The sequence below is a fragment of the Eschscholzia californica genome, unplaced genomic scaffold, assembly GCF_041429995.1.
Source record: "Eschscholzia californica isolate CP2 unplaced genomic scaffold, dmEscCali1.0.p SCAF_5, whole genome shotgun sequence".
In the NCBI taxonomy this organism is placed as follows: domain Eukaryota; kingdom Viridiplantae; phylum Streptophyta; class Magnoliopsida; order Ranunculales; family Papaveraceae; genus Eschscholzia; species Eschscholzia californica.
Window position 1 is genome coordinate 53,833,648 of NW_028238472.1, and position 24,059 is coordinate 53,857,706.

The 24,059-nt window shown below is 39.0% G+C and overlaps 1 protein-coding gene, 1 long non-coding RNA gene and 1 pseudogene across 2 annotated transcripts; 1 reads left to right on the top strand and 2 right to left on the bottom strand.

The window, feature by feature from the left end:
- Positions 1-4,384: 4,384 nt before the first annotated feature.
- LOC147540703 (secreted RxLR effector protein 161 pseudogene) lies at positions 4,385-5,176 on the bottom strand (annotated as a pseudogene).
- A 7,299-nt stretch (positions 5,177-12,475) lies between these two features.
- Positions 12,476-14,646, bottom strand: LOC147540704 (uncharacterized). Its single transcript, XM_086643237.1, has 3 exons — positions 14,628-14,646; positions 12,643-13,228; positions 12,476-12,542 (listed from the first exon to the last, which is right to left on the bottom strand). Exons 1-3 carry the CDS (start codon positions 14,644-14,646, stop codon positions 12,476-12,478), a joined length of 672 nt encoding a protein of 223 aa, XP_086499363.1.
- Positions 14,647-16,294: 1,648 nt separating this feature from the next.
- Positions 16,295-23,517, top strand: LOC147540705 (uncharacterized). The gene is made up of 7 exons (XR_015226071.1): positions 16,295-16,448; positions 16,533-16,588; positions 17,437-17,510; positions 18,577-18,780; positions 19,623-21,189; positions 22,178-22,251; positions 23,318-23,517. It is a non-coding gene; the product is annotated as an uncharacterized LOC147540705 (long non-coding RNA).
- The last annotated feature ends 542 nt before the right edge of the window (positions 23,518-24,059 follow it).

Genomic DNA, 24,059 nt, shown 5'->3' on the forward strand with positions numbered 1-24,059 from the left:
TTGCCAACTCACCCGACCGGGTTTCGGCCGGGAAATTAACCGGGATGAGTATCATTTCTGTTTTCTTTTAAAACAATGACGTCATCAATGATGTCAGTGATATGTGGTTTTAAATCACAGCCGTCCGTTTAAAAAGCAGAGTTTATTAGATTCGGAAAGTACAAAGGGACTTGGCCAATAAAACCCCTCCCCCCAAAGTCAGATCCAGTTCAGAAAACCTAATAAGAGAGGGGAGGCGGAATTAACTACTCCAACGAGGATCAATCAATCAATCAGCTCCTTCCATGTCCGTGTAAAAACCCCTCTCCCTCTCTCTCACTCCGGTGGGTTGCTGCTCTTATTCCGGCGATTGGTTCTATTACACCGTTGGGTTGGTTCTCATACTCATTACTCCGGTGAGTGAATGATGATGGTATTTTGTTTTATGAGTTCTCTCCTAATTAATTAAATCAAGGGCTTTATTGTGTTTAGTCAATCTATCTTTTCCTAATAGCTAGTACTAGTATATTCATAATTAAATCAGGTTTGTGGTTGTGGTTGTGGTTGTGGTTGTGGTTGTGGTTGTGGTTGTGGTTGTGGTTGTGGTTGTGGTTGTGGTTGTGGTTGTGGTTGTGGTTGTGGTTGTGGGTTGTGGTTGTGGGTTGTGGGTTGTGGGTTGTGGGTTGTGGGTTGTGGGTTGTGGGTTGTGGGGATGGTTTCTAGAAGATTAGTATTAGGTATGAATAAGATGATGAAAGGTGGTGGCGCTTTTAACCTCCCCATCTTCAAAAGAATGAAGAAGAAGAATATGGTTAGTAGAAGAAAGATTACTTCCAAAGGTAATATAGGTGGAGGAAGAGGTATAATTACTACTACTGCTAGCAATATATCATCATCATCATCAAATTCTACTTCTTTTGGTATCGGTAGATGTACTACTAGTAGCACTATTAGTAATAATTATAGTAATAATGATTGGTTTGTATTTGAGATACTCACTAGACTTCCTGTTAAGTCACTCTTTCGTTTCAAATCGGTTTCCAAAAATTGGTGTTCCTTGATTCAAAAAGATCAACAAGTGATGGATCTACACTTCACCCGTTCTAAAACCAGGCTTCCTCGTATTTTTATTGTCCTTCCTCTACCACCTACCGAGGAAGAAGAAAGAAAGCTAAGGAAATTTGGTCGCTTTTTATACTCGCGGAAAAAGAAGTTGCACATTACAGCTGACCTCATGTCTGAAGAAGAACAAGTATACAACAACAATGGTGTTCCCACTGGTAGGGGCACAAAACTGAAACTAGTGGTTGACACCATAAGAGAGATAAACAAGCCTTCTTACCATACCATTTCAAAACCTGTAAACGGTTTAATCTGCCTCATTGATAAGTATACAAAACCTGTTGCTCGTATATGCAATATCAGCACCGGAGAACTATCGCCTTGGTTTCCGTTGAACCATTGTATTGACTTTTCTTACTACGGATTTGGTTTTGATCCTTCCACTAATGAATACAAATTGTTATATGTGTGGATGGACGATGACACAAATGTATTTGGTGATGTTTTGACCATTGGGCACTCAGGTATTAAAAATAACAGCACATGGAGAAGGATCGAAGAGGTCCCACAAAATGGACTAACAAAAGATAATGTTTATGTTAATGGTGTTATTTATTGGTATCCTGGTAATTATCCTACTAAATCGTTTGAGCTAGGAGATTTTATTGTGGCATTTGATGTAGGAAGTGAGAAGTTTAGAATAATCACAATCCCTCATTTTGTTCTTCGTGACATTCAGATTCCTGATGACGATTCCAAATTCGATAGTATCGGTAAATTAGTTGAAGTAAATGGGAGTTTAGCTATGGTAGTCCGATTGAACAATCAAACGTTTAAGATGTATTTATGTAGAGATGATAACAAGTATAAAGAGGGGGAAACGATCAATGGAATGTGTATTACTAGTTTTTCTCGTACGAAGAATGGAAGATGGAGAGAGAAGAAGGGAAGATGGAGTGAAGTAAGTACAATCACATTACCTTTCCAAATGAGAAATGATCATCGTGTTAAATTTCATACTTTTGTAGGATCACATGACAAGATTTTCATAACATCATCTATTTTGGGTATGGGGAAGAAGAAATGTGTGTCTATTTATTGTTACAATTGGAAGAAGTTTAGTTTGACAGAAGTGGATGTAAGTGGAATCCCACCTTTGATTCCACAATTGTGCCCTCAAAGCTTTTTTGCTACTTTCTCTGAAAGTCTTTTGTCCATTGACTCGTAATGCTCTCCGGTACTGCATTATTTACCTTTTTTTTTTTTAATTTATGTTTGCATTATTTCTGTTTCATGTAAGCTTGGTAGTTTTAAGAAATTGGATATGATGGATCTATTTTCTTATTTTCAATTTCGTTACTCAATAAAATCTGTTATCCCATAGCTTTTGGGGCGTTAAGGAGATCAACCATAGTGATCATCGCATGATAGTATTTGGTCTAGCTAATACCCGGGAGACTGTTTGGTGCCAATACAAACTTATAACCAAAAAGGAGATCGGCCGATGATAGTTGTGATCTAAAATACTATCCTAATGTAAACAGAAAAAAAAAGAATGCCTGTGTAGTTCTTGTGTTTTAAATACTTTAGATCAAAGAGAAATGTTGTTTAGAGGGAGCGATTCGGATTGTTTAGAGCGACCTTTTTATAGCGACACAAAAGTAAGCGACTCGGAACTCAACAGGTGGCGCCAAAAACAGAGAATCACGGAAGAAAGCATTTTGGTGTTTTACGCTTCAGTCCATTTCTATGTTGTGTTTAGAGTTAAGTCCCTCCACCCAGAAAAAGGATATGGACAGTTAATCATTTCAAAAAAATGGAAAAAATCGATGAACAACAATCAGCCCCTGAAACCTAACAATCAGATAATCGTGCTATTCATTTGATCATCAATATATAGGGTATTTGATTGTTCTGCAAACAATTCAAACTTCATTTCAATTTTTCGATTTTGTCTTTTTTTTGTTGTTGGTTTATTTTGATTATAAGTTTATAACGATCCATAAATGCAATCAAACCAATCATCTTTCCAAAACCCAAATCCTAAAGGTGAGATCTCTTCATCATCGTTGTCGTCTTATACTTTCTGATTTTGATTCATCAATTCAAAATGGAAATGAAAGAACACAAGATGATAATAGCTCAAGTTCACCATCTATGCCTCTTTTAGTTCATGACAAAATTACTTCTTCTGGTCTTTCGAAACCTAGACTTGTAAAAGTGAGAAAACACTTGTGGTTTCTAGTAAAGGGCGGAAGATTGATTTTAGTGTTCATGATAAATTTTTTTCCCTCCATGGAACTTCAAGTAATGGTGAATTGAATGGTGTGAATCCCTTTGCTTCAAATTCTGCTGAAATTTTTTCGCTCTAAACAACATTACTTTATGTCAAACTTGTTGGGATTTTTCATCATTATAGACAAGAATCAAACATGTTATCAATTCTTAACAATGAAAACCATTTCAGGAGTCATATTTGATGAATAAAGAGATGAAATTTAAATGAGTTACTTACCCGAATCATTAGAAGCCATGATGATGATGATGAAGCAAAATCTTCTAAACCTAGAGAGATCTCTGTAGTAATATTGTCTTAATGGGAAGAGAACAAAATCAGAGTGATGTCTCTCTGGTTCAGGGATTTGCCTATTTATGAATCGGAACTCCCAATCAGTGATGGGCTCTTTAGTAATAATACTCAAGGGCTCTACACAATGCATATCTATAATATGCCCCCACACAATATAACTGATATTAAATAGGTCCACATAATAATTAATTAGACCACTAAGGACCCTCAATCGAAATAGCCAACATATTATATATTATGAACATCATATTAAGTCCACATAATCATTAGTATTGAAAAATACTAACAATCTCCCACTTGGATTTTATATGATTCTGAATTATATAATACGAAAAACTTTAGTGCGCGCATAAAAGACTATTTCTGAGCTTAGAAATATCACGTCCAATCTGGTTCATTAATCACATTAGCAAAGGATCAAAACGTCGTTCGTCGCATTTGTTCATGACTAGACCTTTAATGGTCACATTACTAACGTAATTAACAACATAGATCAAGTGTGGATGTGTAGCTTGGAAATTACATGTTATGTGATCTATACATGCCTGTTTCCAACTAATCCAGCGACTCCACAGAGTCCAACTTTCTCCAAATGATTCCTCAATAGAAAGTTGTAGTACTGAAGTTCAGAATATTGAGATGAAATACATACTTTTATTAAAACTTAAAACTTGTACAAGATTAATACAAAATACCGTTAAGTTCAAAGAACATAAACTGAAGGATCCAATAAAATGAACAAATAAACTCCCACTAATCAATAATATCAAGGGGTCCTAGAATCCCCATACGGACCACATGTTCACAAAACACTTTAGGCGGTAAACCTTTAATGAACGGGTCAGCTATATTGGAGTTTGTGTCAAAGTGCTCAATGCACACTAAACCATTCTGAACTCGATCTTTTACCGCAAGATACTTTATTTCGATGTACTTAGACTTCGAAGAACTTCTGTTGTTCTTTGAGTACAACTCGACTGCCTTATTGTCACAATAAATCTTCATTGGTCGTTCAATATTATCGACCAATTTCAAGTTAGAGACAAAATTTCGAAGCCATATAGCATGATTAGATGCTTCAAAGCAAGCTATGAACTCTGCTTCCATGGTTGAAGAGGCTATAAGAGTTTGCTTAACACTTTTCCAAGAAATAGCTCCTCCAGCCATCATGTAAATGTATCCGGATGTTGATTTTCTACTATCAATACATCCAACAAAATCTGAATCGGAGTATCCTACGATCTCTAGGTGATCGTTTCTCCTGAAGGTGAGCTTGTAATCCTTCGTCCTCTGTAAATATCTCATAACCTGCTTTACGGCCTTCCAATGATCTAGACCTGGGTTACTCAGATATCTGTCCAACATTCCTACAATAAAGGCCAAATCTGGACGTGTACAGACCTGTGCATACATAAGACTCCCAACTGCAGACGAGTATGGGATCGTCTCCATTTCCTTCTTCTCAAGATTCAATTTTGGACATTGGAGCAAACTAAATTTATCACCTTTTGCCACAGATGTGTCTCCTGGTGAACACTTTTCCATGCCAAAGCGTTGGAGAACTTTATCGATATAAGCCTTTTAAGAAAGACTGAGGATGCCTTTTGAGCGATCTCGGTCTATCTGAATACCCAAAATAAATGAAGCATTTCCAAGGTCTTTCATTTCAAAATTATTTGAAAGAAATACCTTAGTTTCATGCAACATGCCTATATCACTGCTTGCTAGTAGAATATCATCTACATACAACACCATGATAATGAATTTGCTCCCACTCATCTTGAGATATATGCACTGATCAATGATATTTTCCTTAAAGCCAAAGGAGGTAATAACCTCATCAAATTTCCGGTACCATTGTCGGGACGTCTGCTTTAAGCCATAAATGGACTTCTTTAACTTACATACAAGCTGTTTTGAGCTACTCGACTCAAAATTATCAGGTTGTATCATATATCTGGTTTCTTCAATGTTTCCATTAAGAAACGCTGTTTTTACGTCCATTTGGTGAAGCTCCAAATCATAATGAGCTACCAGAGCCATGATAATCCTTAGAGAATCATTCGTAGAGACTGGCGAGAATGTCTCTTTGAAGTATACTCCTTCCTTTTGTGTAAAGCCTTTAGCGACAAGACGTGCTTTATATCTTTCAACGTTACCTTTTGAGTCTCTTTTGGTTTTAAAAATCCATTTGCAACCAATTGGCCTCGCCCCTTTAGGTAACTCGACAAGATCCCAAACATCGTTGTCAGCCATAGACTTTAATTCTTCCTTCATGGCCTCAATCCACTTTTCACAATTTGAGCTCGTTTTGACTTCATTAAGAGAAGTTGGATCGTTTTCCAATCCTAAGTCATATTCGTGCTCATTAAGATAGACAATGTAATCATCAGAAATTGCCTTTCTTCTTTCTCGAGTGGATCTTCTAAGTGGCTCCTCAACTTGAGGTTGTTGATTTGGGACTTCCCCAGTTACTTCCTCTGTTTCCAAAGGTGCTTGTCCAACTTGTATAGGGAAGGGTTCCTCATCTACTACAGGATTAGTCTGTATGATTGTATTTGATGAAATACCTTGATTCACAGGCTGAACAATGAGAGGTACTATGACTTGATCATTGTCAGTAGTGACTATAGGAGAAGTATTTGCATACTCCTCCTCAAATACAATTCCTTTATTTTGACTACTCCCACTGTAATCAACATCCTCAATGAACTTAGCGTTCCCTGTTTCGAAGAATGCCTTGTTTGAGGGATCATAAAATTTATAACCCCTCGATCTTTCAGAGTAACCAACAAAATAACAACTAATTGTCCTCGAGTCCAGTTTCCTTTCGTTAGGCTTGTAAGGCCTAGCCTCAGCTGGACAACCCCAAACATGCAAGTGCCTAATATTAGGTTTTTTGCCTGTCCATAACTCGTAAGGGATTTTAGTTATCGCTTTACTTGGTACTCTATTCAATATATAAACTGCAGTTTTTAGGGCATCGCCCCATAGTGACTCTGGTAAAGAAGAATGACTAATCATGCTTCGTACCATGTCTTTGAGGGTACGGTTTCGTCTCTCAGCTACACCATTTTGACTTGGAGTTCCCGGCATGGTGTATTGAGGGACTATACCACACTCACTCAAATATTGGGCGAATGGTCCTGGACGTTGTTCTCCTGAACCGTCGTATCTGCCGTAGTATTTGTTAGCCGATAATTATATTCCACAATATTATCGGTCCATTATTGTATATTCTCTATATTTCCTTCCGTAATTATCTCGATGTATATTTAGCTATTTCCGTATTTAACCCATTCCATTGTAACTATATATACACATTGTGATCAATGAAATAAGCAAGGGGTTTAAGGGTTTACATTACCTTACATGGTATCAGGCTTTCTAGGATTTGTTTTCGATCAAACCATTGCCGTCCCATCCCTTCTTGCCAGATCTCGATCGGCTCTTTCAACCCTCCATTCTTCCCATGGCCGACAAAGCTCCTTCTTCATCCAATGAAGCAACCACTCACAAATCACTTCACCCAGTTTATACGGTATCAAACATTCAACATAAGGTACGTATCCTTGATGGTACAAAAGTTTCATATTCCTTATGGGTTAAACTATTTACTCTCCATGCAAAAGGTTACAATGTTCTTTGTCACATCGACGGTTCGCCGTCACCCGATAAGGAATCTGCCGAGTTTGCTTCATGGGAGACCATTGACTTCATTGTTTTACAATGGATCTATGGTACTCTCTCGGATGATCTACTTGTCCGCGTCATGGCCGATGAATCCACAGCCTTAGAAGCTTGGTTACGGGTAAAACACCTCTTTAGAAACAACAAAGGACCCCGATCCCAAGCCCTACAACATGAACTAGCCAACCTTACCTTAGCTTCCATGCCTTCACTTGATGCGTATTGTCAAAAGATACGTGACTTAACCGACCAACTATATGCCCTAGATTTTCCCATGAACGATCAACAAAGAGTACTCCATCTCGTTAAGGGCCTTCCCAAGGAATTCGACACTATAGCCTCCATCTTGAATAATTCTTTACCTACTTGGGAAGACGCCATTGACCAACTCAACTCCGAGGCCAGTCGTCTCAAAACACGGGATGCCGTTACCAAAAACCCCGCCATTGCGGCTGCCATACCAACTTCCAACCAAACCCTAACCACAACCGCAACCCTAACAACAGACCCAATAACCGTCCAAACTACCGACCCAATAACCAAACCAACCGTAGCCCTTCCTACCACAATACCCGCAACCCACCTAACCCACCCCAACACACCTACAACCGGCCTGTTACCCATCAACCTACATACCCAAACCACCAACATCAACAACCCTATTACCCACCGTATTGGGCTCCTCCATACTGGACTCCACCCCCATGTCCTTACCCTACCCAAAATTGGTCTCAACCTTGGCACCCGCAGGCTCCCCCTCAGTCCCCTAATAACCGTGGCATTCGTCGGTCAGCTCAAGCAAATCTGGCAGAAGTAGATCCCCTTGAACCAACTCAACTCGCTGAAGCTGTTCATGCCCTCTCCGTGGATTCAGATGAAAGTAATGACCCGTGGAATTTTGATACAGGTGCTTCTTCTCATATCTCTTTCAATAAGAATAATATTGACACTTTTTCTACGATTGCACCAATAGCGTCAATAATTGTTGGTGATGGCAATAAACTTCCAGTTATGGGTTCGGGACAATCCACCCTTCACTTTGCCTCTAAACCCCTTTATCTTAAAAATATCCTTTTTAATCCCAACATTGTCAAAAATCTTATTTCTGTTCGTCAATTCAATATTGATAATTACACTTCTATTGAATTTGACCCCTATGGTTTTTCTGTGAAAGATTTCAAGGATGGCACGATCCTGAGTCGTCACAACAGTACGAGTGACCTGTACCCGCTCACCCAAAATGCTTCCGCCACTGCTTGTTTTGCCTCTACCCAAGACCCTCCTTGCTGGCATAATCGACTCGGTCACCCGGGTCAACCAGTTATGGATTTTCTTCGTTTGAATAAATATATTTCTTGTAATAAACAGAAGAGCTCATCTCTCTGTCAGGCTTGTCAGTTGTCGAAACATAAACGACTACCTTTTTCTGATTCGAGCACTCATACTTTATGTCCTTTCTCGTTATTACATTGCGATTTATGGACTTCACCTTTGTTAAGTCATGCGGGCTATAAATATTATTTAGTAATTATTGATGACTTTACTCAATACACATGGGTTTATCCCCTCCGTTTTAAGTCGGAAACATACACCAAAATCACTCACTTTCACCAATTCGTCACCACTCAATTTCGCCTACCCATCCAAGCTATACAGTGTGACATGGGAGGAGAATTTGACAACACCAACCTTCAAAACTTCTCTTCTCAACATGGCATCCAGCTTCGCTTTTCTTGCCCGCACACATCTCAACAAAACGGCAAAGCGGAGCGCATGATTCGTCGTCTTAACGAAATCATGTTCACCCTTCTCACCCATGCCTCTCTTCCCTCCAACTTTTGGGTTGAGGCCCTCCATACAGCCAGCTACCTTCATAACATTCTTCCCACCAAACTGCACCAAAACCGCACTCCCTTGTCCCTCTTGTACCTTCGGGAACCTTCCTACGACCACCTTCGCGTCTTCGGAAGCTTATGTTACCCCAACACCTCGGCCACTCGGCCCAATAAACTCAACCACCGAGCCACCCCGTGTCTCTTCCTCGGCTATCCGGCCAACTTCCGCGGTTATCGTTGTCTTGAACTCTCCTCGGGCAAAACCATCTTCTCTCGTCATGTCACCTTCGACGAGACCAGTTTCCCGATGAACAACCCTCAAACACCTCCACCCTCCCACGATTTTCTCGACCCCAATCCCCTTCTCTTTGACCCAACATATTTTACCTCTATCCAACCCACTGCCCGATCCTCATCCGACCAACCTAACCCGGACCGAAACCCTACCCCACCCAACTCCGCTCCACAACCAGCCCAACCCACTCCCTCAACCTCCTCATCCACCCCACCCATCGACCACACTGTCCCACCTGACCCCTCCCCCAACCCATCCGCAACTCCACCGCAACCCGGACCGTCCCACCAAATGCAAACTCGCTCACGCTCGGGCATCTTCAAACCCAAACTTCCCTACTCCCTCCATACCCGTACCTCACCCACCATGTCACCTCTACCGAAATCCCATCTAACCGCCCTATCCCATCCTAACTGGAAACTTGCCATGACCGACGAATATGAAGCTCTTTTGGCCAACAATACGTGGGAACTTGTCCCTCGACCACCTGATGTCCCGGTTATACGATGCATGTGGCTTTTCAAACACAAGTTTCACGCGGATGGATCTCTAGAACGTCATAAGGCCCGTTTGGTAGTAAATGGGAAAAGCCAAACAGTGGGTGTCGACTGTGATGACACATTCAGCCCGGTTGTCAAACCCACCACCATTCGCACGGTGCTCAGTCTTGCTATTTCGCGTGGTTGGTCGACTCACCAACTTGATGTTAAAAACGCGTTCCTACATGGGCACCTGAAGGAAACCGTATACATGTTTCAACCCCCTGGGTTCACCTCCACAGCCAATCCCAAATTTGTATGCAAACTTAAGAAATCTTTATATGGTCTAAAGCAAGCTCCACGAGCTTGGTATCAGCGTTTTGCAGGTTTTCTACTTAAGTGTGGCTTCAGGAGCAGTGTCTGCGACACATCCCTTTTCATCTATCACCATGGGGACCAGATGGCTTATCTGTTACTGTATGTTGACGACATTATTTTGACTGCCTCCAGCGATCAACTGCTCCAGAACATCATTAAGTCACTTACTGCTGAATTCAAAATGACTGATCTGGGGACTCTACATCATTTTTTGGGTATTGCTGTCACCAAACAAGCTAACGGGTTATTCCTATCTCAATCAACTTATGCAGCTGATATTTTATCTTGAGCAAACATGTCTAACTGCAAACCCGCTAGCACCCCTGTCGAAGTCGGATCTAAACTTAGCGCCGACAGCGGCCCCACTTTTACAGATGGTTCTTTATACAGGAGTTTGGCCGGGGCTTTACAGTATCTCACGATCACCAGACCCGACATCGCCTACGCCGTGCAACAGGTTTGTCTATTCATGCACGCTCCTCGAGAACCACATTTTCAGTTTCTGAAACGGATCCTTCGCTACATTAAAGGCACCTTAGATCAAGGTTTACTACTTTCCCCATCGTCTTCGACAGAATTGACTGCCTTCTCTGATGCTGACTGGGGTGGGTGCCCTGACTCTCGTCGTTCCACCTCCGGTTACTGTGTTTATCTTGGATCCAACTTGATCTCCTGGTCTTCTAAGCGACAATCCACTATTTCAAGATCCAGCGCCGAAGCCGAATATCGCGCCGTGGCAAACACCGTTGCAGAACTTAGCTGGGTTCGTAATCTTCTACTGGAATTACATATCCCTGTTCGCCACGCCTCCATCATCTACTGTGACAACATCTCGGCTGTTTACCTCTCCGACAATCCAGTTCAACACCAGCGCACAAAACATATCGAATTGGATATCCATTTTGTCCGAGAAAAGGTCCGTCTTGGATCCGTCAAGGTCCTCCACGTCCCTGCTGATTATCAATATGCAGACATCTTCACCAAAGGCCTGCCGAAGCATTTGTTTCACCGTTTTCGATCCAGTTTATGCCTTCGGTCTTCTACGGCTCAAACTGCGGGGGCGTGTTAGCCGATAATTATATTCCACAATATTATCGGTCCATTATTGTATATTCTCTATATTTCCTTCCGTAATTATCTCGATGTATATTTAGCTATTTCCGTATTTAACCCATTCCATTGTAACTATATATACACATTGTGATCAATGAAATAAGCAAGGGGTTTAAGGGTTTACATTACCTTACAGTATTCACCTCCACGGTCAGATTTGACAGCTTTAATCTTCTTGCCGAGTTGGTTTTCAACTTCAGCTTTAAAGATTTGAAACTTGTCCAGTGATTCTGATTTCTCCTGGATAAGATAAAGGTATCCATAGCGCGAGTAATCATCGATGAAACTAATAAATAACGTTGTCCGTTCGATGATGCCTTAGGAAATGGACCACATATATCTGTACGTATTAGTTCCAACGGTTGAGTAGCTCTATATGCGCCTTTACCTCGTTTGTTTGTTTGTTTGCCCTTAACACATTCTATGCAAATTTTATATTCAGAATCGTTAAGGGAGTCAAGAATTCCTTCAGACACAAGTCTCTTGATTCTCTCCTGAGAGATGTGACCTAATCATTTGTGCCACAATATGCTGGAATTCTCATTAGCTAATCTCCGCTTTGTACCCAAAGTGCTAATATGTAAATTTTCATCACAATTAGACTTTATGGTGTTTAATAGATACAATTTATCAATTAAATTACCAGTACCAACAATATCAGACTTTAGAGAAATACTAAATAATCCATTTCCAAATAAACAAGTAAAACCAGATTTGTCCAGACAAGAAACAGATATTAAGTTCCGTCTAAATGACGGTACAACAAAAGTATTTTCTAAATACAGATAAAAACTTGTACATAATTGAATTCTAAAAACACCAATAGCTTCCACTTTAACCATAGTTCCATCGCCCACGAAGATGTATCTTTCACCATCAGACGGCGTTCGGTAGTGGAGACAATCCTGCATAGTGACACTAATATGAGTAGTAGCTCCTGTATCTATCCACCATGTGTCACTTGGTACAATATCTAAATTAACTTCAGAACAAACAAAGTTCAGAAATATACCCTTCTTAGCACGCCAAGCGGCGAATTTTGAACAATCCTTTTTCACATGACCAGTCTTTTTACAAAAGAAACAGGAAGGTCCTGAGACCTGTATTTCTTTTGCTTTAGTCTGTGATGTTCCACCCACTGCAGTTGCTTTACCTTTAGTTTTGTTTCGCTTAGCAAACTTCTTGACTCCTGAGGTCGAGGCTAAGTGAGCACTTTCAAACATCTCCCAATTGATCCTCTCTTCTTCCTGAACACACTGTGCTATAAGCTCATTCAACCTCCATTTATCCTTCTGCGTCTTGTAAGAGATCTTCAGTGTGTTATATTGAGCAGGAAGTGAAATGAGGATCAAATGAACAAGGATGTCATCTGATAGTTCCAATCTGAGTTCCCTGAGTTTAGAAACCAGATTAGACTTCTCCATAATGTACTCTCTTATGTTCCCCTTTCCTTTGTACCGCATGGTGACAAGCTTTGTTAATGCAGTGTTTATCTCCACCTTCTCACTCGCTGTGAAGCGATCAGAAAGTTGCTTAAGGAACTCCTTAGCACTCGTCTCAGTCAAGCCACTGCTTATTGAGTCCGGAATTGAGTTTTGCATGATCATTAAGCTCATACGGTCAGACCTTTCCCATTTTTCAAAAGCGACCCTCTGTTCAGAGTTACTTAAGTCTGTCAGAGGTGCTGGGCGGTCAGTCCTGAGAGCAACATCTAGATCCATACAATCAAGCACAATCATCACGTGCTTTTTCCATTTCTTGAAATTTGTGCCGTTAAGCACAGGAATGTTGTTCCTGTTTGCAGATACTGCAGATATTATAAAATAAAGAATAACAAAATACATATATGCTCAATTAGAGTTCAAATTACATCAGACAAAAATTAACAACAATTGAAAACAACAAAAGTTGCAATTATTGGGCCCATTTCAAGATATCAAGTGTAACATTACTACCTAGTCTTTGGACAGAGATAGTAACATACTAGTGATACTCTCGGATATTAGTACAAGATCTGCCAAATATTATGCCTTTCTTTCGACCGACATAATATTCGCATGACAACTAAGTATACCACATACCCTCGTCATAAGGCAATTTAAGGCTTCCCGGAGACCGGTAAAAGTGACCTTCCTTTGGGCCGATCACTTCACATGGACTAAGACATGTTTATCTGCATCAACTATGACATTTTACCTAACAGGGGTCACTTTGGTGACATGTCAGTTCAATGTCATAATCAGTGCAATAACCATCTAAGTTCTTGTCAAAATAAAATAATAATATTTTGATACAAGATTAAATTAATAGCCTAACCTTATGTACAATGGTTATCAATATGTATCAACATATATCAATATATTTCATGTATAACAAATGTCAATTCATGATAATCAAATAAAGAATTTCAAATATATGTATAAAACAGAGACATTTTTGAAATTCCACCCAAATTTTGTTAACATCCATAATAATCAACCAAACATATACCTAAATATTTGGAACCAAAAGTATTAAAAAATGTTACTGTACCCAAAATAATTTTGATTCATAATTCCATGAGGGAGGGATACTATATAGCGGAATCTCTATTAAAAGTTATTAACATAATATAATTTTATATTAGGGGAGACAAAAAATAATTAATCAAGTATTTATGTGTCCCTAAATCACTTAACACAATCATTAAACCAAATTAACAGTATCTAATACTTAATTTTCTCTACAGAAGTAATAATCATCAGAGAATTTATAAGAATATTATCTACCCAAATATCTCTCAATTACCCAAATATTCAAACAGAGAGATTAGGGGAGAGGAATAGGGGAAAAATAACTACGATTTCTATTATTCCTCCCTAAATCAACCGAATCACAGAACATAACATTCAAGATCTTTATTATTTAAAATAAAGGTAGTTACTGATGTTCTATAAAATATTAGATCTCCCAAATATTCACAGAAACTAACAGATTTAGGGATAATCTAAAGGTAAAACATTTTCTTACGAATTATCTTAAACATCACAAACATGGTGAAAAGAACACATAAAATCATCTCAAAATTCATACAAATAGTGGCTCTGATACCACTTGTTGGGATTTTTCATACAAGAATCAAACATGTTATCAATTCTTAACAATGAAAACCATTTCAGGAGTCATATTTGATGAATAAAGAGATGAAATTTAAATGAGTTACTTACCCGAATCATTAGAAGCCATGATGATGATGATGATGATGAAGCAAAATCTTCTAAACCTAGAGAGATCTTTGTAGTAATTTTGTCTTAATGGGAAGAGAACAAAATCAGAGTGATGTCTCTCTGGTTCAGGGATTTGCCCATTTATGAATCGGAACTCCCAATTAGTTATTGGAAGTTACCCGAATTATTACTAAAGAGCCCATCATTCTTTAGTAATAATACTCAAGGGCTCTACACAATGCATATCTATAATATGCCCCCACACAATATAACTGATATTAAATAGGTCCACATAATAATCAATTAGACCACTAAGGACCCTCAATCGAAATAGCCAACATATTATATATTATGAACCTCATGTTAAGTTCACATAATCATTAGTATTGAAAAATACTAACAAAACTTTGTTTACCAACTCATACTATTGTGGAATTATATCGTTTGATACTTTTTTAGTTTATATTTGATATTCCTATACTACAGTCGTTCCCTTTTGTCTTCCTATTTCTCGGCCCTCAATAAAGAAAGCTACATGTATGTTTCCGACATAAAGCTCCTACACATACATCTTTGATTAAATGAACTAATATTTGTAGTTTAGTTTTGTTTCATCAATAAGTTAGGATTTTATTTATGTTGATTTTCACTTTTTTCATTTTAACTTTTGGAAAAATGTGATTTTGTATTGGAAGTTTCTATAAAAAAAAATCTCCAGAGATTTTATTCAGCTTCAATTAAGAGACATCTTTAATCGGTTTGCACTAAGTTTTATTGTTGTTACAGAATTTGGGATCTCTCCAATTAGGATGAGAAAAAGAGGGGAAGATTATGAAAATGGGAATATTAGTAATGGATTCAAGTCTTCAAATAGGGTGAGTTGGTTTCTTTTTAAGAAAGAATCTTTTTAAGAAAGAAGAAGAAAAAGAAAGAAAAAGGAAAAAAAGTAGAAAAAAATATCTCATTTGAACTTAATTTTAGAGAAAAGGTGATAAAGGAAACAAAATAAGTAAGTGTTAAAGTTTTTTTTTTGTTGAAAGGATTATTAAGTGTCAAAGTTAAAGTGTCACGGTTTTATAAAAAGTGAGTCAGTTTTGAAGTTATTAAAAATAAGGGGCTAAACAAGAAGCTAGTCACAAATTAGAGTGTTAAAAAGAAAATAGCTCTTAAAAGAATTATAATTATCATGGGTTTTGACCCATAACAAGAGACAACTTGTAATTGTTGGTGGTAAATTTGTCGGAGGAATCTGAATTCCAAAGTCAGTGAAGATTTGTTTTATTTACGAACATTCCAGTAAAAGATGATTGATGGTTTGTTCACTATGATTGCAAACTGGACAAGTTGAAGATGGTATTTGTATAGATCGGTTGGGTCATGATCGAATCGGTAATCTATTATGTGTTATTTTTCAAATAAATCAACGAACTGTTTGAATTAAACCAGAGTTCCCATCAAATTTGTTTCTTGTAACATCCCAAGTTTCGGCTTAAATAAGATAATGTATAAGGTGTGATGAAGGACTATTTGATAATTGGGTCGGGTCAAACTAAGGGCTAAATCTGCAAAACGTGGAAGTTTGGGGGTGTTTTGCAATCTGGACAAATCAAGGGACTGGAGTGAAATTTCGGCTATTTTAGGGAAGAAATCAGACTCGACCTCTTTCTCTATTCAACTCGTTTTCACTTCTAGGGTTGGCTTTGGGAGAAAGAGAAAAATCGATCAAATGGATAATTTCAAGTGCAATTCGAAGGGGAAATCTGATGTTTTGTTGAATTCAACTTCAATGAGTTGATCCAAGCTAGGGTTTGTGGAATTTTGGTAAGTAAAATCCTATTTCTCTCTCTAGACAGAATTTTAGCTTTGTTTGATTTTAATGGAGTCTTGTTACTTCGAATTTGTAAGAGATTGGGTGGAATAGATGAAATTATGAAAAGCAACCCAACACCATCTAAATCAAGGTAGTATTCATGTTTGATTAGCTTATTCTTAAATTCTAGAGTTTGGGGTTTATGGAATTTAGGGATTTTGATGATTCATGTTGTTTTAGGGTTTATCTAGTTGAGAATTAGACAATTTTGATATAAAAGAAACTTTAGAGAGATTATGTGATATAGGTTATCGATCGAACGACAACTCGAGGGACTGAATTAAACCTACTGTCCGAGCCAATCTGGGATTGATATGTTGCTCGTACGTACTTTCATAAAACACAAAAGTCGTAGCTTAGGTTCTTAGCTTTCCAGAATGGTATGGTATAAGTCGTTCCGATATTGGACGAGAGAGTTACGACTGTTTTACTAAACAATGCGCTATTCAGCAAATCTGAAAACTGCCTACTGTTTTACTATTTTAGCTGGTCATCGAGATATCGAATGCTATTTTAGTCTTCATAAATATTGTAGTATGTCTTGTCACGATTCCAGAAAGGTATGGTACAAGTCGTTTCGATCTCGGACGAGAGAGTTATGGCTATTTTAACGAACAATGCGCAGTTAGGAAAATTCTGCTTTGTTGTTGTTCGTATTTTATGAATTTCAAAGGTGACTCACTTGGATTTTGAGGAATACATTTAATAACTAAATGTTAGGGACATAAGTAAGTTCAAACACTGATGGGTGGACCCTAAGTGGGCATGGTATGAAAGGTAGAAGATCGATCGAAATTCGGTTAAGTCGAAGTCTTCCAAAGTTAGCGTTTTGCTTTTATGTTATGAGTTTTCATTGTTTTGTTTTATTTATTGTTTTTGTCGTATGAAGGTTCTTACCGAAGAACCTAATGTATATTTGTTTCGTTTATGGTTTGGTAGAGGGGGAGCCGGAGCATTTCGTGAACGATTTGGCTACGGTTGCAGCGAAGGAGGACGGAGTCCTGAATCGCTAGGTAGGGGTTCTGAATCCTTTATCCAGCATGGTTTTATAGATAATGAAATGCGCTAGGTTCTACAGTTATATATGCGCCATTATAACTAGAGTTTAGGTTGCATGAAACTCGATTTATGTGATGAATTGAAATATGCTTGAACTGTTTTGATGCGATATGAGAAATGTTTTCGAACTGATTTTACGATAATTGTGAGCTACTTGGGATTTTCTTGTATGTACCCGACTGCGGATTATGTCAACCTACGGGGCATGTAGCCATTGAGGGTAGGATGACATGTGGACACGGTTGTGACCCGTGTGAGACCGGTGAGGTGGGCGACACTAGTCATGAGACCTGTGGGAGTAGAGTGCTTCACTTGCTGGCCATTGGTGCTCGTGCCTCCAGTTCGAGGCTCAGGGACGTACTCCTGACCGCTCGTCTGGGAGGTGACATTGATTGGGAATCCCTCTGCTTTGTGGCGATATGACTCTTGGTTGTTCCACTTCCGTGTTTGATAAGATAATAAATTGAATATGAATATTGGTTTTGGTAAATGGATGAAACTGATTTTGAAAGATTGCATTAGATGCATGACAGGGTACCGAAGAGAATGAGGTTCAGGTCCTTCCATGGGTATTGGGGGACGGCTCTCTTATTCGAACTCGGTGATCAAAAACTTATTTAGATACTTAAGGTATATATGTATCATGAGGTAAACTCTTCAATGATTGCGGAGTCCCTTAGTGGGAGAGGGACTTACCGGCTAGGGGTAAGTCTCTTTCTCGAGGAGACGTAGTGCATTAGCTAGTGCCATAAATGGGCTGGTACTATCTAACGCACTCTAGGTTCTCCTGAGGTACTCTCCTCTTATTGGGAGCGCACCATGGGTGGGCAGCTAATCACTGCTATTGCTTGCTAGATTAAGGAAAATGGTTTTGTATATAGTATATATGTAACTGGTTTGATAACTCGATTTGTCATGATGTTTACAACTTATTAAATGAACTTTTGAAAACGTGATGGGTTTTGGATTGGTCTTCTACCAGAATAACTCGTGTCGGTGAGTATTCTGACCCCCTACCAGTTGTTAGTGTGCAGGTGCTTTGTCGTAGCCTCGAGGCGGAGTTGTATTCCAGCTGGTGATCTTGTCTGACGAGGCTAGTGGAGTTATGTCGTTTTATATGGTTTTTCGTTATTTTCAAGTTATGTATTTATTACAGAAACCAAACTCTAATATGTATATACGTAACACTTAGAGTTGTTTATAGATTGTATCGATGTTTATGAGGCGTTTGGCTTCTGTGGCAGAGTTGTATAATAGAGACAGCCAATCCTGGGATATTATACTCAGGAGAAATCTTAATGATTGGGAGCTGCAGCAATATGTCCACCTGATGCAAATCCTTCAAGAAACAAACTTTTCAAATGAGCCGGACTCTAGAGTGTGGTGCAATGGGGAGAGTGATCCTTTGACAGTTGCCAACTGCTATAGAAGGTTGGATTTAGATGGTACCATTCTAGAGCCTTGCGTTTCCAAATCTGCTTGGATCAAGGCTATTCCACCAAGAGTGGGGTTTTTCATTTGGGCCATTCTAGTTCAGAAAGTCCCCACTGTGGAGGCGCTGAAAAGAAGAGGCTTCCAAGTTCCTAACAGATGCATCCTCTGTAAGGAAGAGGAGGAATCGGCTGATCATCTATTCCTCCACTGTAGGGTGGCAGCTGGTATCTGGAGCTATTTTGCTAGGGTGCTGGAAACCCAGTGGTGTCACCCGGTCTCCATTCATTCTATGATAACTCAGTGGGATGGTCTGGCTAAAAGGAAGAATAGAAAGGAGGTTTGGCAGCTAATCCCAGCTGCTATTGTTTGGAGTATTTGGCATGACAGGAATAGTAAAGTCTTTAAGGAAAAGAATCTGAACTCTTTGGTTGACATTGAAGATGTTAAGGGTGTTATCTATTCCTGGATTAGGAGAATTGATAAGTTTAAGAATGTTACCTATTTGGATGTAGTAGTTAATTGGGAGGCTTGGATGTCGTGAAAGATCATCTATAGCCTCCCCTCCCTATGTACATAGCTATTTTATTTCAATAATATATTCATTCTAAGTTTTCAAAAAAAATGTTTATGAGGCGTTTGTATTTTTTGTGGTTCGGGTTTCGACCCGAAACTGAGTTGAGTTTGTTTAGCTTCCGCTTTAGTTTATTCTTGTTTATGCGAATGTATGGTTTGCATGACAGGTTTTACAGGTGCGACCGGTTCGATTTACAGAGGAGACTCTGCTGGATTTTCGTCTCGTCTGTGAGTTGCCGGGGCGTGGTCGTGTCTATTTTGGGACACGGGGCGTCACAGTTGGTATCAGAGCATGAGTTCTGGTGACCTATAAGTCGTGTATAGTGTAGAGCATTGACTGCTCTTGAGTTTAGGGAAAGATAAAATTGGACAAGATTAGGTGTTTAAAAGCTTCAAGATTAAAAGCGACCAAGAGTAAAAGATGTTATATAGTATTTGATTTGTTTTGTTTTGTTTTGTTTTTCTTGTGATTTTTGTTTTGATTTGTTTTTCTCGCGAAAGGAAGACTCGAAGGATGGTCTTAGATGGTATATTTCCTTCATTGTTGTACAAGATGGTAGATGAGGATAACCAAGGGTTAAGAGGTTTTGATGATAAATTTTTGGTAGGTCGACATATTGAAGATGTTGAAGTGTCGAAGAGTGTACGAGGAGGGTAAGTGTGATTGGTATTAGCCAGTACACAAGTTTACAACGATCGACAACAACGAACTGTTAAAGAATTTTGCAACATATTGGTTTATTTGGGTAAGGATTAATATATGTGGTCAACTATTTCAAGATCGATGGACTAGTGGTGAAAATTTTGTAGCCTAAGTCACTCGATCAGGTGATTCTCATATGAAGGCATTGCCAGGAGTAGCTAACCTAGGTGAACCGGTAATATGGGAAATGCCATCAAGTGATGAAGAAACTACATATTGAACCATTTAAGAAGTATGTTGACCACATTGGTATGACCATGACTTCAGCAAAGACCACAAATTGGGTTTGTAGATTGATCCGAACATTCAGATGCATGAAGAATGTAAGAGTGGTGAACGATATGATTTTATCTGAGTAAGGTCATAAGTAACAAAAACAAGAGGAATTCTTATAGAATCAATTTATGGGTCAGAAGTTCGTCATTATAGTGGGAAACGATGAAGACGAGTTGTAGTATGATTTGGTTAAAAAGCGATGAAAGGAAAACAAGTCGATTCGAGAGATGCATTGAGAGAAAGTGCAAGTTAATCCAAATTTCGAGGACGAAATTTCTTTCAAGGGGGGAAGATTGTAACATCCCAAGTTTCGGCTTAAATAAGATAATGTATAAGGTGTGATGAAGGACTATTTGATAATTGGGTCGGGTCAAACTAAGGGCTAAATCTGCAAAACATGGAAGTTTGGGGGTGTTTTGCAATCTGGACAAATCAAGGGACTGGAGTGAAATTTCGGCTATTTTAGGGAAGAAATCAGACTCGACCTCTTTCTCTATTCAACTCGTTTTCACTTCTAGGGCTGGCTTTGGGAGAAAGAGAAAAATCGATCAAATGGATAATTCCAAGTGCAATTCGAAGGGGAAATCTGATGTTTTGTTGAATTCAACTTCAATGAGTTGATCCAAGCTAGGGTTTGTGGAATTTTGGTAAGTAAAATCCTATTTCTCTCTCTAGACAGAATTTTAGCTTTGTTTGATTTTTAATGGAGTCTTGTTACTTCGATTTGTAAGAGATTGGGTGGAATAGATGAAATTATGAAAAGCAACCCAACACCATCTAAATCAAGGTAGTATTCATGTTTGATTAGCTTATTCTTAAATTCTAGGGTTTGGGGTTTATGGAATTTAGGGATTTTGATGATTCATGTTGTTTTAGAGTTTATCTAGTTGAGAATTAGACAATTTTGATATAAAAGAAACTTTAGAGAGATTATGTGATATAGGTTATCGATCGAACGACAACTCGAGGGACTGAATTAAACCTACTGTCCGAGCCAATCTGGGATTGATATGTTGCTCGTACGTACTTTCATAAAACACAAAAGTCGTAGCTTAGGTTCTTAGCTTTCCAGAATGGTATGGTATAAGTCGTTCCGATATCGGACGAGAGAGTTACGACTGTTTTACTAAACAATGCGCTATTCAGCAAATCTGAAAACTGCCTACTGTTTTACTATTTTAGCTGGTCATCAAGATATCGAATGCTATTTTAGTCTTCATAAATATTGTAGTATGTCTTGTCACGATTCCAGAAAGGTATGGTACAAGTCGTTTCGATCTCGGACGAGAGAGTTATGGCTATTTTAACGAACAATGCGCAGTTAGGAAAATTCTGCTTTGTTGTTGTTCGTATTTTATGAATTTCAAAGGTGACTCACTTGGATTTTGAGGAATACATTTAATAACTAAATGTTAGGGACATAAGTAAGTTCAAACACTGATGGGTGGACCCTAAGTGGGCATGGTATGAAAGGTAGAAGATCGATCGAAATTCGGTTAAGTCGAAGTCTTCCAAAGTTAGCGTTTTGCTTTTATGTTATGAGTTTTCATTGTTTTGTTTTATTTATTGTTTTTGTCGTATGAAGGTTCTTACCGAAGAACCTAATGTATATTTGTTTCGTTTATGGTTTGGTAGAGGGGGAGTCGGAGCATTTCGTGAACGATTTGGCTACGGTTGCAGCGAAGGAGGACGGAGTCCTGAATCGCTAGGTAGGGGTTCTGAATTCTTTATCCAGCATGGTTTTATAGATAATGAAATGCGCTAGGTTCTACAGTTATATATGCGCCATTATAACTAGAGTTTAGGTTGCATGAAACTCGATTTATGTGATGAATTGAAATATGCTTGAACTGTTTTGATGCGATATGAGAAATGTTTTCGAACTGATTTTACGATAATTGTGAACTACTTGGGATTTTCTTGTATGTACCCGACTGCGGATTATGTCAACCTACGGGCATGTAGCCATTGAGGGTAGGATGACATGTGGACACGGTTGTGACCCGTGTGAGACCGGTGAGGTGGGCGACACTAGTCATGAGACCTGTGGGAGTAGAGTGCTTCACTTGCTGGCCATTGGTGCTCGTGCCTCCAGTTCGAGGCTCAGGGACGTACTCCTGACCGCTCGTCTGGGAGGTGACATTGATTGGGAATCTCTCTGCTTTGTGGCGATATGACTCTTGGTTGTTCCACTTCCGTGTTTGATAAGATAATGAATTGAATATGAATATTGGTTTTGGTAAATGGATGAAACTGATTTTGAAAGATTGCATTAGATGCATGACAGGGTACCGAAGAGAATGAGGTTCAGGTCCTTCCATGGGTATTGGGGGACGGCTCTCTTATTCGAACTCGGTGATCAAAAACTTATTTAGACACTTAAGGTATATATGTATCATGAGGTAAACTCTTCAATGATTGCGGAGTCCCTTAGTGGGAGAGGGACTTACCGGCTAGGGGTAAGTCTCTTTCTCGAGGAGACGTAGTGCATTAGCTAGTGCCATAAATGGGCTGGTACTATCTAACGCACTCTAGGTTCTCCTGAGGTACTCTCCTCTTATTGGGAGCGCACCATGGGTGGGCAGCTAATCACTGCTATTGCTTGCTAGATTAAGGAAAATGGTACTGTATATAGTATATATGGTAACTGGTTTGATAACTCGATTTGTCATGATGTTTACAACTTATTAAATGAACTTTTGAAAACGTGATGGGTTTTGGATTGGTCTTCTACCAGAATAACTCGTGTCGGTGAGTATTCTGACCCCCTACCAGTTGTTAGTGTGCAGGTGCTTTGTCGTAGCCTCGAGGCGGAGTTGTATTCCAGCCGGTGATCTTGTCTGACGAGGCTAGTGGAGTTATGTCGTTTTATATGGTTTTTCGTTATTTTCAAGTTATGTATTTATTACAGAAACCAAACTCTAATATGTATATACGTAACACTTAGAGTTGTTTATAGATTGTATCGATGTTTATGAGGCGTTTGTATTTTTTGTGGTTCGGGTTTCGACCCGAAACTGAGTTGAGTTTGTTTAGCTTCCGCTTTAGTTTATTCTTGTTTATGCGAATGTATGGTTTGCATGACAGGTTTTACAGGTGCGACCGGTTCGATTTACAGAGGAGACTCTGCTGGATTTTCGTCTCGTCTGTGAGTTGCCGGGGCGTGGTCGTGTCTATTTTGGGACACGGGGCGTCACATTTCTAATCAAATTTGGAGATTGTATTAAGAAGGGTGCTGGTCTGGTTTAACAATTCTTTGTAAAAAGATTTGGTTTGAAACTTATTTGAATTAGACGGTCGCCATATGAAATGGTCTGATGATTGAGTAGGAGGAAAAGTATTGATGAATAGGAAGGAAGGTAAATTCCATTGTTCGGGATCAGGTCACTCACTTTGAAAATGTGTTCTGGTCAGTTGTGAGGTTTTGGATGAGTGCATTTGGTTGATTACATAACCACAAAATCGGTGAAAACCCCCTATGTTATATCCATTTTTAACTTGCCATATTCTACTTCAA